The sequence below is a fragment of the Fusarium tjaetaba genome (genome assembly GCF_013396195.1).
Source record: "Fusarium tjaetaba strain NRRL 66243 chromosome Unknown NRRL66243_c0000205, whole genome shotgun sequence".
In the NCBI taxonomy this organism is placed as follows: Eukaryota; Fungi; Ascomycota; class Sordariomycetes; order Hypocreales; family Nectriaceae; genus Fusarium; species Fusarium tjaetaba.
The window spans coordinates 23,045-37,209 of NW_023501401.1; the positions used below are offsets into that span (position 1 = coordinate 23,045).

At 49.7% G+C, this 14,165-nt stretch overlaps 3 protein-coding genes across 3 annotated transcripts; all 3 read left to right on the forward strand.

Annotated features, from left to right (window-relative positions):
- Positions 1 to 3,703: 3,703 nt before the first annotated feature.
- FTJAE_9155 (uncharacterized protein) lies at positions 3,704 to 4,286 on the forward strand (the record flags this gene model as incomplete). Its single annotated transcript, XM_037356046.1, has 2 exons — positions 3,704 to 3,790; positions 3,849 to 4,286. 2 exons carry the CDS (start codon positions 3,704 to 3,706, stop codon positions 4,284 to 4,286), a joined length of 525 nt encoding a protein of 174 aa, XP_037203782.1.
- A 2,209-nt stretch (positions 4,287 to 6,495) lies between these two features.
- FTJAE_9156 (uncharacterized protein) lies at positions 6,496 to 8,886 on the forward strand (the record flags this gene model as incomplete). The annotated part of the gene is made up of 2 exons (XM_037356047.1): positions 6,496 to 6,551; positions 6,897 to 8,886. The coding sequence occupies 2 exons, from the start codon at positions 6,496 to 6,498 to the stop codon at positions 8,884 to 8,886; spliced, it is 2,046 nt and encodes a 681-aa protein (XP_037203783.1).
- A 933-nt stretch (positions 8,887 to 9,819) lies between these two features.
- On the forward strand, positions 9,820 to 11,102 carry FTJAE_9157 (peroxisomal membrane PEX16; the record flags this gene model as incomplete). The annotated part of the gene is made up of 2 exons (XM_037356048.1): positions 9,820 to 10,039; positions 10,096 to 11,102. The coding sequence occupies 2 exons, from the start codon at positions 9,820 to 9,822 to the stop codon at positions 11,100 to 11,102; spliced, it is 1,227 nt and encodes a 408-aa protein (XP_037203784.1).
- Positions 11,103 to 14,165: the final 3,063 nt, after the last annotated feature.

The following is a 14,165-nucleotide window of genomic DNA, read 5'->3' on the forward strand; positions in this document are numbered from 1 at the left end:
GGCGCGCCGCCTCAAGGGGATCGCTTTAGAAGAAGGTGGATCAATCGGCGAGATATAATTTGCAGTTGAAACGAGAGAGTTGGAGAAGCGCAAGGAACTGAGCGAGCGAGTGGAAATAAAGAGACCGACCGACCCGAGCGAGTCTTTTCTTTCTGCCTTGTTATTGCGATAGAGGGAAAAAAAGATGGAGTGACGAGGACAAGAGTAGAAAGAGCTCAGCCAAGAGAGAGTCAAGCCAAATCAAAGTCAGTGAATCGCTGTTACAGCTGTAACGGCCCAGTTAGAAGGAGCGAATGAGGGGGCAGGTAGGCACACCGGATGCGGACCGATAACCTGGAATTTCCCATTTTAGCGGATGTTCCGCCCTGGACTCCCCGGCAACCGGCCCCTAGCTTTCCGGCCAAGGCGGGACCCGTGACGCAGATGTTCTGGAACCAGGGCCAAGAGTATTTTACCACGTCGATAATACGAGTAGATATTGTATTGCAAATTAACAGAAATGATTCTAATTGACATTGTATATTCGACTTGCAAACAATAACAATTGCAAATAATTACAAGAATCACCAGTTCATGCACAGCCTCCTCCAAAACGGGTGCAACGGCAGACACGAGGTTGGAAAATCCTCTAGCCACCCAACTAGTGGTGTGTGAGATCATCAACACGGGGTTGAACTTGTCTTGACTTGGTCAAGCTGACTCCAATGGATGGATGCGTGCGTTGCGCGTCCTCAGAACCTTGATCTATATTCGGAAACTGTCTCAGTCCAGGGCCAACTTCTTTGTTCTAGTTTAATCGCCGTTTATTCCCAAGCTCACCAACTTCGTATTATACAGGAATGACCACGTAAACCCCCAATCAATCAATTCTTAATTTACTAAACAATGGCCTCATCGTAAAACTCAAACAAGCGAACGAGGGTCAGTTCTGTACGAGCATGGCACAGTTGGGTCTCGATTAGATCCCCCTGTAAAATGCGACTTTAGCCTGTCAATTGACGATCAACATGGAACCTCGAGGGTTACAGAGAAGGGAGAGAGAGATGATAAGAATCACTGAGAATTCAGCTGTGACTATCCAGTGATCGATCAACCAAAACAAACAGAAACAGAAACAGAAATGTCTGAAAGTCATGAGGCTGGAGATGAATGCAGCCAAGATGACAGCCGCAATTGATTGATGCAAGACGGGTCTCGACATGTGGCGTCGCCATAATATTAATTTATCGTCCTCATAATCACCAGCGGCACAGCTACCACCAACACGCCATCATAATAACCAGCTTCCAACTGTTATTTTCACGAATCTAATCACAGAAAATTCTTCTCTCTTTGTTATCTTGTTTATGTACCACAATTCGCAGATTAAAGGATCCTTTGTGACCCGGTATTCTTCCCAGTTTTGCTGTCTCCCTGGTGCGACACTGTTTGTTTATCGGCGATCCTCTCTAGCCTGAGAGGCTTTTAATGCGACACTGTTGGTCGATCAAAAAGCTCTGTGCTTCAGCCGATAAGAATTCGCTAACTGCTCATCGACGATTTATGGCAAAAACCCCACAAGATTTGGCCAAGGCCAATTTCTGGTTCCCTGTCAGCAGAAAGACGCCTAACAATTAAATGGTCTCAGCGCCGGACCTGTCAGCAAATTGAACTGCAGCTGTTCGCTTTAAGGCTGAATTGGTGGTATGCTCGTGACTTAAACCGGTCGCTGGTGGCTGAATAGGGAATTAGCCACGGACCCTTGAGGCTTAAAAAAAGGAAATGACATTTCGAGGAATGTCAAGGTCGAGACCCCTATTTCTGAGACCGAAGTTCGAGAGAAAGCCATCTCCGGTTGGGGACGGAATCCATCCCTTGATTTAGATGTTGAGTCTTGATCGCGATTCAGCTGCTCGAGAGGCTGTCGTGGAACGTTACACGATCAATATGTACATCATCATCAAGGCGCAAGCCAGAGGTGCACAAATTGCAAAATGTCTTGCATTGACGTCAAAGTACTCAATATTGCATCCCTTGACAGCTGAGGGGCTTGCTTGAACTGGCTGACTGGCTTTGCTTTAGACGTTATGAGTACTTGTGGTGGCGCTGCTGAACGATGCAGGGTAAGTTACTTCAATTAGAACAACATCATGAAGTTCAGTGCAAGTGGGCGAAACAACACCAGCCTGGTGAAATAATATTTTTTGTGTCACTTAGTTGAGAGGTTTCAATTGGGTTCTCCGCTTAATGTGTGCTGCTGAGTACATTCGCGACTCTCTTCATTGTCATGCCCGATTAGAGGCCGAGCTTCGAAGGCAGTGAAGCCATACCATTACCGTGACCGTTGCGCCTTCTATTTTCGGAGGCACCACAAGTCTTCTCAAGGCATGTCGCAAACCTATTTGGGTCTGTCGTATAGGTATCTTCAGACATTGGTGAGGCAGCCATTGCGCATAGGATACTATATGCAAGGGCGTTCCCAGTACATCATCTCTATTTCTCAATGCTCGCATCAGTCAATGGACGCTTGCTAGCCTTGATAAGCGGCTTTAAGCCTACTACACGAAGAGAACAGTACATTGAATTGCCTTTGCCTTGAATGGAATTAGTTGCTGATTCTTCTACAGCGCTCTCGTACACGCCGCTTGGTCATCCTCGTCTCCAAGACGTCGCCTAATGACAGCTTGTGGACTCTATACTTAGAGCATAAGACCTTACAACAGATGTCGTGACTTCTCATGGAAAGAAGCAGCCGGATTAAAGCATGGTAGGGCCTGGATGACATGTAGTTGGACGAATCGCATCCTCCCAGCGTCTCTCCGAGGCCTGAGTACCGGAACATGCACAACACTCTTGCAGTATACTTAAGAACATGGAGGGTATATGTGCATCGTGATCTAATATGATGAGAAACACTTCAAACCTATATCCCAATATCATCACAGATGTTCTAGATTAATTGATGTCGTTGCAAGAAGCTTGTTCTAATTGGCTAGCGGTCAGCAACACCAATTTAAGTATCATGAACGTACAAACCCCCAATCACAATAGCCTCTTCCGATCTACAACAAGATCTAGATCATGCGCCGACCCAAAGGACAAGGAAACACAATACGCGACCCTTCCTAACGATCTATTCGCCCAAGATCTTGAAGAAACCCGCTCATGTGACCGGCTCTCCCATCAACACCACCTAGACTAGCTAGCCTTCAAGCAAATCCTCCCATCTTCATCCTCAAACCCGGCATCACACAGTACAACAAATAAGCATACACGGAAAACTCGCCCGTTTCCCTACAAGCCAAGGACATATGACGTTGTATACAAGGGCCCTCCTCCACAACACCAACCAACGAGCTCTCACGCGGAGCAAACCTCCGACGTCCGCTCCACATATCTCACCCACCGAATATCTTTATCGATCGATTTCGCCTTGAACAGAGTAGATATACAGTGGTTTCTTTGACAGACACGATGTAGATTGTATTGATGATGTTTGGATCTCGTGCAATGTGCAATGTGATGTCATGGCGACGATGAAGATGTTGACATCATACTTGTGTAGATGTAGTATCACGATGCTTTATATGTTGTAGCCTTACAGCGTGTAAGACAAGACTTTTATCCTCTTCATTCTCATAATTCTTCTTTGATCATACACAAAGTCCCAAAAAACTCAATTGAACACTTACCTTCAAAACACTCCACAAACAACACAACCATCATGTCTATGAACCCCGAGTCTGCTACTCCCCAACAGGGTGAGTTCCGAAGCAAGGTCGCTCCCGCTGAGCCCCTCACAACCAAGGGCGTAAGTCAATCGTCATAGCCATACTCTCTCCATGATACATCATACTCACACCTACCAGCACAAGCCCGGAGTTCTCGTTGGCAACGACGCCGTCCCCGAGTTCCACGCCGAGCAACACCCCGCCGGCACAGCACCCCCCGAGAACACCTTCCAGCCCAACCCCGAGACCGAAGTCCCCGCGCAAGCCTCCGGTGCCTCAGGCGGCGTGTCTGCCTCCGCGACTCTCGGAGGCGCTACATCAGCTGATGTGCACACCGGTCTAGGCAAGCCTGCCGCTGGACAGACGAGCCAGGAGCTCCACGGCAAAGAGAAGAAGGATCGCTCTGGTCTTACGGGTGTTGGTGCGAATCCCTCTGATCCTATTCATGATATGGGTGCGGACCGGGATCATCCTACGAACTATCGTGGAAAGGGTGGTGAGAATGCGGTGGATTATCCTGGTGCGGAGGATAGAGAGCCTGTTAAGGCTGAGCAGGTTGCGAGTGAGCGCGCTTAAATGGATGTCTGCTGTGCGGACAGGATGGAGCAATGTGTATTATTAGCCATGATGGCTTAATGAGTTAATGCCAAAGATATGAACCAACGGATCGTGCCAACTGTTCCATGTGCGGTGAGATGTGAGGCTAATGGCCGGGGTGGTATAACACCGGTTGACGTTCACCCCGCTCGACGCCGAGCGACAATGTGAGGTCTGAAGGATTGGCAGGATGGTAATAATGCCCGGCGTTCGTATAGCGGCATCCATATGCCGGTACTCCGTAGATCTGCAGGACTTGCTCACCTTTAGCTCCGGCTGTAATCGGGCATGTCAGCAACACGGGTCCAACATCAATAACCATCAATGAACACTGGGCTGTAGTGTCGCACACGGCGAAAGGTGATACAAAAACGACCTGACCGAAGACTCGATGAGCAACCATCAAGGTAAAGCAGTGCACATTTGGGCATCAATGTGCGCCATTTGCTTCAAGATAGTGGCAATGCTTCACTACAATGCAATGCAACCCATCAAGGCATAATCATCCAGCCTCGACCCCCTCAGCCCTATGCAACACAACAGTTTGCATCCTCAAGAATGCCTCGTGATGCGTCTTTTTTATTATAGGACCAAGTGTTGAAACCTGGATGTCGCCATGATCGTCGTAATCCTTCGATTTGGGATGAACTCAATCCTTCGGCAGTGCGACCTTGAACTTTGACATCCCTGCTGAAGCGCCTCCAACCGTCCAACGGTCCCTGGATCTCCCCACCCGTGAGGGGAAGTTGAGCAGGAGTCGATTGGTAGGCTGCCTACATATTCATGGGTTATGGATGATGGGACGACGTGCGGCCGCTGTGAACTGTGATGGATGCTTGAAAGGTGGAGGGAAAAGTCAGTGGAAGGACTATCTCTAATGGTTGTTGAATGTCTGATCACTGACGATTGAGCGTGGGGGCTTCATGTCTACCTAGGTAAGCATCATCTTGAGACGTCTGGAAAGACTCTGGCTATACTCAAAATGACAGTTTCAGCACCCAATATAGCAATCTCTGGCTCTCCCAACACTTGTTTGGGCATTATTTCTCCTCATTTGTCTTCGGAAGCAACGGCAGTTATTCTTCAAGTTTGGGCCGAGACCCCATTTCCATGCTCTAGCGGATCTCATAGGTATCCACTACCACGCGCCATCTAATGCTAATAAATCTTGTTCTTGTTCTTGTTCTTGTTCTTGTTCTTAATTCATGACGCACTCGTTATTAGAAGGATTCATTTAATTAAAACATAAACTATTATAGCAAGGCTGATTACTCTTCACATGTATCGAATGAACATGCCGTAAGGTAATTTATAATAATCTCAAGTCAGCTTCTGAATGCCGAGATATGAGAGATATCAACATCAGAATGCATATCATAAGTTTTTATCTTTAACCACAATAACCGCCGTATTCACACCAATCATCGCAGAATCATCCAATCAAGGAACTCTATCCCCGCCAGTGATCAGACCCGGGCCCCCCTCCACAACCCGGCAGCTAAACCAAACCCATCCTGATCCATATACCATCTCGCCTCGTCCGCCCAGCGATCAACGGAACCGCCGTTACAGCTAATTGAGCTTCTAGATCCCGTTAGACACGTCAAAAATTGGTAGGTTTGGCTATCAGTTTTTAAAAAGACTCAGCTCAATTATCAAGATTATATCTCCTCAAAAAGTCAATTCGACCTCTGGTGGAGGTGACTAACAAAGATAAACCTTGCTTCATCTTGCTTGGCTCTCTCCACATTCGCCCTCTCCCTTTCCCCCCTGCTTCTTCTTTTAATTAATGAACTCGTTGCTTCTCTTCTTCACGCGTGGGAATATTATGTCTTGTTGGAGTCTGCCGTTGCTATCATCCCACTCAATTTCGGGGTCTCACCTCATGATAAACGCCGCTGACGTTGAAAGATTCCACTGATAGGTTCTGCACTTTGGCTTAGCCAGGTACGGCACAGCACAGTCGGTACATCAAAGCCCGTCCCCTGTAAGCTCCAAAACCGAGTACCGAGCTGGTCCCCCCCGTTCTACTTTACCAGAACGGCTTCTCGTCTCTGCGCGAGCGGGCTTCTCCTCACACAAACGATCTTCCTTTTCGAGCCTTGAACCAACAGACAAGCCGTGTCTATTCTGTCTTGGGGGTTTTTCTGTTTTGTTTTGTTGGTGGAACCCCTGGTACCTGTAAATCATGGAGATCCAGTTCTCGATCCCTATCACTGGAGGGCGATCCAACAGCTCGGCGCCGTAAGCCAGAAACCCTTGTCGCACACAATATGGATCCGAGCTGAGCTGACTTTCCGTCCTGACTCTTAGTTCATCTTCAAGTACAGACACTGAGAGATCTGCAAATGCGACGGCTTCGAGGGCTGGTACGCATCGATTTGCACTTGAGACAAGGGCACGACATACGAGACGAAGCTCAAGTAGAGCTCGCACGGGCTGTGCTACATGTGAGTTCCGTGCATGTCTTCCGTGAGTCTGTTACTAATGGCTTCTTAGGCAAGTAAGTGTCATGTCATGCAGTTGGGTCGCATGAACTCAATTCCTTGGGGTGCAGATGGCGTAAGGAAAGGCACTAACATCGTGAAGAAAGCGACATGTCAAATGCGACGAGACTAAACCAGCCTGTCTCAATTGTTTAAAATGGCGAGGCTCATGCGACGGCTATGGCGACGCGGCAGCTACTCCCGCTGAAAGCGCCACCGAACCTCGCCCGCGCTCAACAGCCTCGAGATCAAAAGCAACGGCGAACTCTGTGACTAAATCCCGTGCAACGTCCAAGATTAAGGTTACTACGGGTTCAATGGCTGTTGTGAAAGCAAGACCACCGACGATCCCCGAGGAACCTGCAATCAACACCATCTGCTTCACAAGTAGTGAACAGCGATCTTACTTTGACGAATGGTCGGCTCTTAGTGTCGGGTTCCTTAGTGGAGGACTCGGAGACTCAAGATTGTGGACGACTACAATGCCTCAACTTACATTACAGGAACCGTCGTTGAGATATGCCGCTATGGCAGTAGGCGCACTGCGCAAAGCTTCAAATGTCGAGTTTGAAGCATCTTCACCTGGGAATGAACTGGCGGGCGATAACAAGCACTACCTCAACGCAATTGTCTACTACTGCGAGGCCTTGCAATTACAAGCCAAAGCCAGGCCGACGAAGGAAGGGCTACGGACAGCAATGTTGGCGTCTCTACTGTTCATCTGCTTCGAAGCGCAAAGAGGAAATATGCCAGCGGCCCTCAAGCACATCACTCACGGCTTTAGCATGCTGAACGAGCTTGCGGCTTGTACCGACAAAGCCCCCAGTCTTGTCAGAATCGCCCCAGCGCCTCCTGCTCTGGTCCAGGAGATCCTGGATTGCTATAAACCCCTGGAACTCCAGTCGCGATCATTCATGGGGTCGTATAAGAAGTTCTTCTTCCCTCCGAAGCCGCCCGCAGTCGCCGCAAACCAGGCTTCTCCCTCACAAACGGCCAGTCCTCGCTCTGTAACAAGTCCACCAAGTCAACCAGGTACGCCATGGGCGAACGCACCTTCAGGTCAACAGAACCCAGTTGGTCTTCCCAGTCCTCAGAGCCAAGCGAGTCCGCAAGCCATGTCGGACCAGCAGACACCTCCGCGAGCGCCTCCGCAGAGGCCCCCGGGGATCGCGCCGTTTACCAAGCACTCACCATACTTCAGGCCGAAACAGACGAACATCAGGGTGATTGAGGATATGCCGGCTGTTTTCAGCTCGTTGGACGAAGCCCATGGATACTGGACGTTACTGCAGAGGCAGCTTGTGCAGTACATCCCCCTTCTGACAGCGACGACGGCGCAGCTTGCTTTGACAAAAGTGAAAGACATGAAGAAACTGGAAATGAAGCTAGACAGCGTGAGACAAAACCCGCGGATCTCAAAGTTTCTGGAGGAATCCAGGCATTGGCTTCAACGATGGTCGACGTCCTTCAGTCCACTGCTTCAAACCGCGCAGGATAACCGCCAGAACGATGAACAGTCGTATCTGCAAGCGATCAACTTTCACATCGAGTTTCTCATCCTTTACATTTACACCGCAATGCCACGATACTCTGGCGTCGAAACAGCAAAGGACCTCACGCCACAATACCGGGAGCTGAACGCCATTGCCGAGACCTTAATCGCGTCCCGTCCCAACTGCGGTTTCGCAATGGACTCAGGCTGGACGTGGCCGCTCTTCGTCTCAGCATTCGGCTGCCGCGATCCAGAAGTCAAACACGACGCCATTCGCATTCTAGGAAAATACCCCATCCGCAACGCCCTCCGCGACAGTCGCGTCTTCCGCGCCATCGCTTTAAAGAACCTTGAAGTCGAAGCCATGAACGCAATGGAGGGCGATGAAGACCAACAGTGGCTACGACTGAGGAGGAGAGAGCTCGTCTTTGAGGATCTGGGGATGAACATTATCTTTCGGTATGCGGAGAAGAATCAGGCCACGGGGGAGTGGGAGCTCATCGAGGAAGTGGCGGTGTTTATGGTTGGGGAGGACGGGCAGTTGAATTGGCATAGGCAGCCTATCTCGGAGTCGGTGTCGATTCTTTCTGGTGTTTGTTAAGGGAGTTTTGATGGGTTAGAGGAGGATTTTGGGTTAGATAGCAAGCGTAGGAGTTTTGGCGTGCGTGCTTTTAGGCTACGACGATGGCCAACTATGAATCTTATGACTTGTTTTAGGAAGTTCTAGTAATTTGACGTTATCGAGACGTGTTGAAGATGGCGTCCGCTGTGAAGCTCAGGAGATGAGTGACGATACCGGTAGGATATGCTCATTCGTCGTTCTATGGTGATTTGAACCGGCAAAACACTCTGGCTGAGTCAAGGCTCATATCGCAACACTGGTAAATGTAGATTGCGCTTTTTATTGCTTTGTTTGGCCCCTATTTGCTGTTTTATACTGCCATCAGTTTGATGGTGTTGAGTCATTGTTTGTCGACTCAGCCTTTTTTCACGTGAAATCAGCAATTGGTCACCAAACAGCAGCAAAACTACAGTATAGAGATAATCTATAAGTAAACCGTCATCAGAAAAAGAATGGAGTCTTTTAGGAATAGTATTTGAGGCCATATCTACTACTATCTGCCGTTATTCTCACTCTCATTCATCGCTTTCAACTGCCAAGTTTAGGGTATCTACCTCGGGCGCAGATGCCGAGGTCGTCGGCCTCAGGCACGCGCCACCTCCACATTCTGAGCGAGGGCAGGCACTTGGACGGGAAGTGACGTGCCTGTGCCTCGGGGTTCGGCGGGCCAAAGCGAATCCCCAAGCCCAATGCAGCTGTGCTGAGCTGGCATTACCTCTCTCCCACTCATTCATTCCATCATCACCGACTATCTATCACCATCATCGTTCCTATCAATACCGCCGATAGCGCGTCATGGCTGGCGACTGATTCCAATCCCGCCAACGACCGACTTCACGCGCGCTCCGCTCCTTTATCATCGCTGTCCCCCCCCTTGTCCGATCATCCCGACCGACTGGAGAGACGGAGAATATGGACCCTTCTCTGAAGCGCGACGTGCCTGCTTCGGCTGCGAATTCTACTACATTACCATCTGCTACGACGAATAAACAACAGAAGAAACCTTCGCTCGGTCGCATTCTGTCATTACCGCCCAAATGGCTGTCTACGTATGAGGAGTTCATAACCAAGAATGCCGGTCAGGTGTCGCAGATTGAGAGCGCTCTACGGAGCTTGACATATATAATTCCAGGTAAGCTTGCCCGGGGCGAGTGCTCAAGCTTGAAGCTGTTTCTAACCGACGCATAGGCCGCTTCCGCGATGCCGAAATCGCATCTGAGTCAATCCACTCTGGTGTTCAACTTCTATCTCTCTACCATGACTCTCTCCTCCAAAAGGCCATCGCGCGTCTGCCGATGGCGAGCATGCCATCAGCACATGCTCGATATACACGATACTGGACGCAACGGAGTGGTGCATACCGAAGAATAGCTATGTTTTTGCAAATGATCATCTACACAGAGATGCTATGGGAGATGACAGCCAAACGACGAGGTGGCGAGAAGTCACGGTGGAAAGTAGTCGTGATTCTGGAAGCACTTAAGGCCTTCTGCCGTCTTCTACTCCTGCGCATCACACGGTCGCGTCCACTTGTCACGCCCGTGCTGCCTGAACGCGAGCCTATCCCTGAAGATGCGGCCGCGGATGAAGAGGAAGAGATTGCGTACCGCAGTGAAAGTGAACTCATGGACGACGTTTCGGTGAATGGCTCTGTGTCAGGATCTTCGCGGGACATGAAACCCGCGCACGAGCGTGAATGGACCATGCCCCGAACAGGAATGAGCTTACCATCATTACCAGAGGGAGGAGACATCAGCTCGTATCTGCTGGGTCGCGTGCTTACAGCTGACGACATCAAACCCGCGACCAAGCTCCTCAATCAACTCCAGGGAAGTGGTCAGGGTGCTGAGATACTGCAGATCCTGTCGCCGCTTATCTACGCTTCGGCCATGGCCTACAACATTAGGAGAGGTGGCGACAAGAAGAACTGGACCCCTTGGTTGATTGGCTTTGCAGTCGAGTACGCTGCCCGGCAACTACGAGACCGAGGGTTACGAACCACATCCCTTGAGCGGGAAGAATGGAGCAAGCGTGGTTGGGCCATGGGTTGGTGGGCGATGAGGGGCGCCGCATACGAGAACATCACCAAGGGAGTCGTCGGAGGTGTAACCAAGAGAATGCCCTCCTTCATCGGTGGTATCCTCGAGGACTACGAGTACCTCTGGGAGAACTACTACTTTAGCACGAGTGCATAAAGTGTACTACTCACTCACTGCACTGAACTTGGCTTGGAAAGCGGACCATGTCGTCTCATGTACAGTTAGGATTATACTTCGCCGAGACATGTCGGCTGACGATCTCGGCTACTGGACGTTTTGGAAACAACTTTTTCCTTCCAAGTAAACATTACGGGGCATAGCATATACGATCGGCAGATGGGCAAAGGACGGCTAGCCATGCGAGCATTGACTTTTGACTTTGATGAATACCCGATTTGGAATACAACTCTGGCGCCGGTGTTGCACGATTGCTCTTCAGCTCTGCCCGTCTAGCCCGTGCGGTCTGGTCTTTCCCCAAAGCCCCAAGCCCAAGCCCAAGATCGAAAGTTGGAGCCCTCCTCTCCGATCCCATTCGGAGCGATTAGGCATAGTGTTTCTCTGATCGTCCCTGATGGGGGGTTTTGGGCTTCCAAGTCTGGGTGGTGCGGGTGTCTTAGATGGACGACGATCGCAAGGATTCGCACGGACGAGAGCACAAACCTGACGATCAGTTACACCTTGATCACTGTACGAGTTATTTTTTGTCTCTATCTCTTCTTCTCTATAGTTTAATAAGGAAACGAAATGTAATCATCCAAGAAAAGTAACAGCGAACTAGGATCGGGACTAGAAAATCAGTGACGTTTTAGTGGAAAGGGGGTGGAGCGGGGTGTAGGCCAAGTGAAAGGCAAGCAAGCGAATGGAACTCAACTCAACTCGAGCCAGCCCGACTCCAGTGCGCGTGGCAGTGCTCGGCCGAGAACATGAAGCCCCTGTAGATGGAACGGCACCTTACAGACAGCGTAGGATCCGTAAGAAGGAGGGAGAAAAGACCCCGATTCCGTTCGGGACTCTGCAGCTTTGCACGACCAACGACAACGACAAAGACGGAGGTGCCGGGGTGTGGAGGAGGAGGTGGCGCACTCGGAGCCGGTGCGTTTGGAGGCTGGTTTCATGTTGATTTGGAGGAGCGTGCAGTGGGCTGTTCTGTTGTGTTCAACAGTCTTTTTTCCCTTCTGTTGTTGAGAGAATCTTTTCAGCTGAAAACAAGAGAAGAGACAACATCTTCTCGAAAGAGACGGTGAACGAATTGCCGGAAATGTTATCTCGCAAAAAAACGTGGTGCTACGCCGGTCCCTTGCATGAAATACATATTTGCCCTTTTATATATACCAAACGGCCAGGGTATAGACCGGTATATCGCTCCTTTGGTATAGAAACGTTCTGTTCCCGAGCAAGGTTTTGTCAAGGTACCATGCTTAGAAGGAAAAAAACCTTCATCCCCTATTTCTTACCGTGCCTCTCTTTGTATCTTTTATCCCCGGGCTATCTCACCTGGGTAATTGTGTGCTGCGCGATGCGGTGCGTAGGTACCCGAGCCAAGGATGGTGAAACGTTTGACGTTGGTGGTTTTTCTCTGTTGAAGAGTGGGGGGGGGCTGAACGGGAAATGCGGGAGGACTAAAAAGCAACGATAAAATTAAAAATAAACGCAGACGAGTACAGTACAAAGAGCTTATTAAGACGAGAAAGAGGTTTTGGTCGACGTGGGACAGTGATACATTGTACATAGTGTTCATGGTTAAACATAGAAACACGAACCCAACCCAAGGGATGGGCTAGAAAAGGGTCTTGAGCAGCGACATCCAATGCCTGTTGCATATGATCTGCTTTTAATGCTGGAATACGAAATGGGATCCGCAAATGGACTGAATCATGTTGTGGTTGTGGATATGTGCCTAAGGAGATTTTAGCCGTCATTGAAGAACACAAGCAGCCAAGCTAGAGACAATGGCTGCATAAGTGCGTGTCTCTGATAGAGCGAGCGAGCGGAACTCGACGACGAGAATTGATTGAGGATTCTCGTGACTTTGTGCCCTTGAGTTGAAATTAAAAGCACAGGCCACGAGTCTCGGCGACCATGCCCAGAGCATGATAGCGTCGTTGATCGGTTCATGTGATGATGATGATATGTAACCTCTGGTCCCTGACTAGAACAGATACGGATAAACTTTCAAGGACCAGTTAACTTGACGATGCGACCATGAAAGAAAAAAAAAATATAACTCTATACGCGGGTTTGCTGGAGCAATGTAGTGAACTGTGGGTAATGAGATGTTTGCTAGGGAGTCTAATCGGCGCCGACAGAGCGTTGTCAGGGCGGGATGCAACTCTAACATCGTCATCATCAAGGTTCTCGACCTCTTGGATCGTCATGGGTTCCATTTGCTTTTCTGTTCTGTCTGTCTGTCGGTCAGAATTGGGCTCAACGGCCGGCGAAAGGGGGCGGGACATGGGGAGTCGTGATACGCGAAATGATGCACGTAAGAGCAGAGCGAGCGAGCTTCTCGAACTTGAACAGTGCGTGCGTGACCCAAAACTTTACTGCTGCTAGTTAGCTTCTGGTCTAATCTCCCAGAGCCAAGACAAGTTTTTTTGATGGTTGACTGCAGCGGGATATTTCCTCTTGTTGCAGATAGACACCAGATGCAGATGCAGACAGCCGAGCTGAGGCTGTTGAGTTCGGTTGAGCTCGTTTAAGTTGGTGTTTGTTCCGTTGTTTGTCTTGTCTTTCATCCTGACAAGAGTCAGGCAATTTCCACATGTGCCGCGCCAGTAAAAGCTTACCCCTGTGCTGGGACGCATTAAAGACCCTAGTTCATCATCAATGTTGCTTAATGCCCGGCCGGGGAACTTTTCAATTACAGTGCTGAGAGGTACCCAAGTCAATTCGCCTCGCTCGCAAAAAAAAAGGGAGCAGACGAAAACGCAAACTCATTGAGGGTCCTTCGGCGTTTGCCTTGTCGTTCGTTACGGGTGGAGAGGCCAAGACGGGAGGAGATAGGTAAGCGATGACGATGATGACAGCGGGCGATCCAGGGGTTGAGAGCTAGACTCACTTATGGTAGCTGCTGTTAGTTTGTACTGTATAGCAGATCCAACCACAACGTTGCGTTTCTTGTCTGCCCCTTGCGTGCGTCTCTCTCTGAGAGTTACGGACACTGGTATTTGATTAGGTAGGTAGAAACCTGTTCAGTCCGGGCTGATGGAAGAGGCGTCA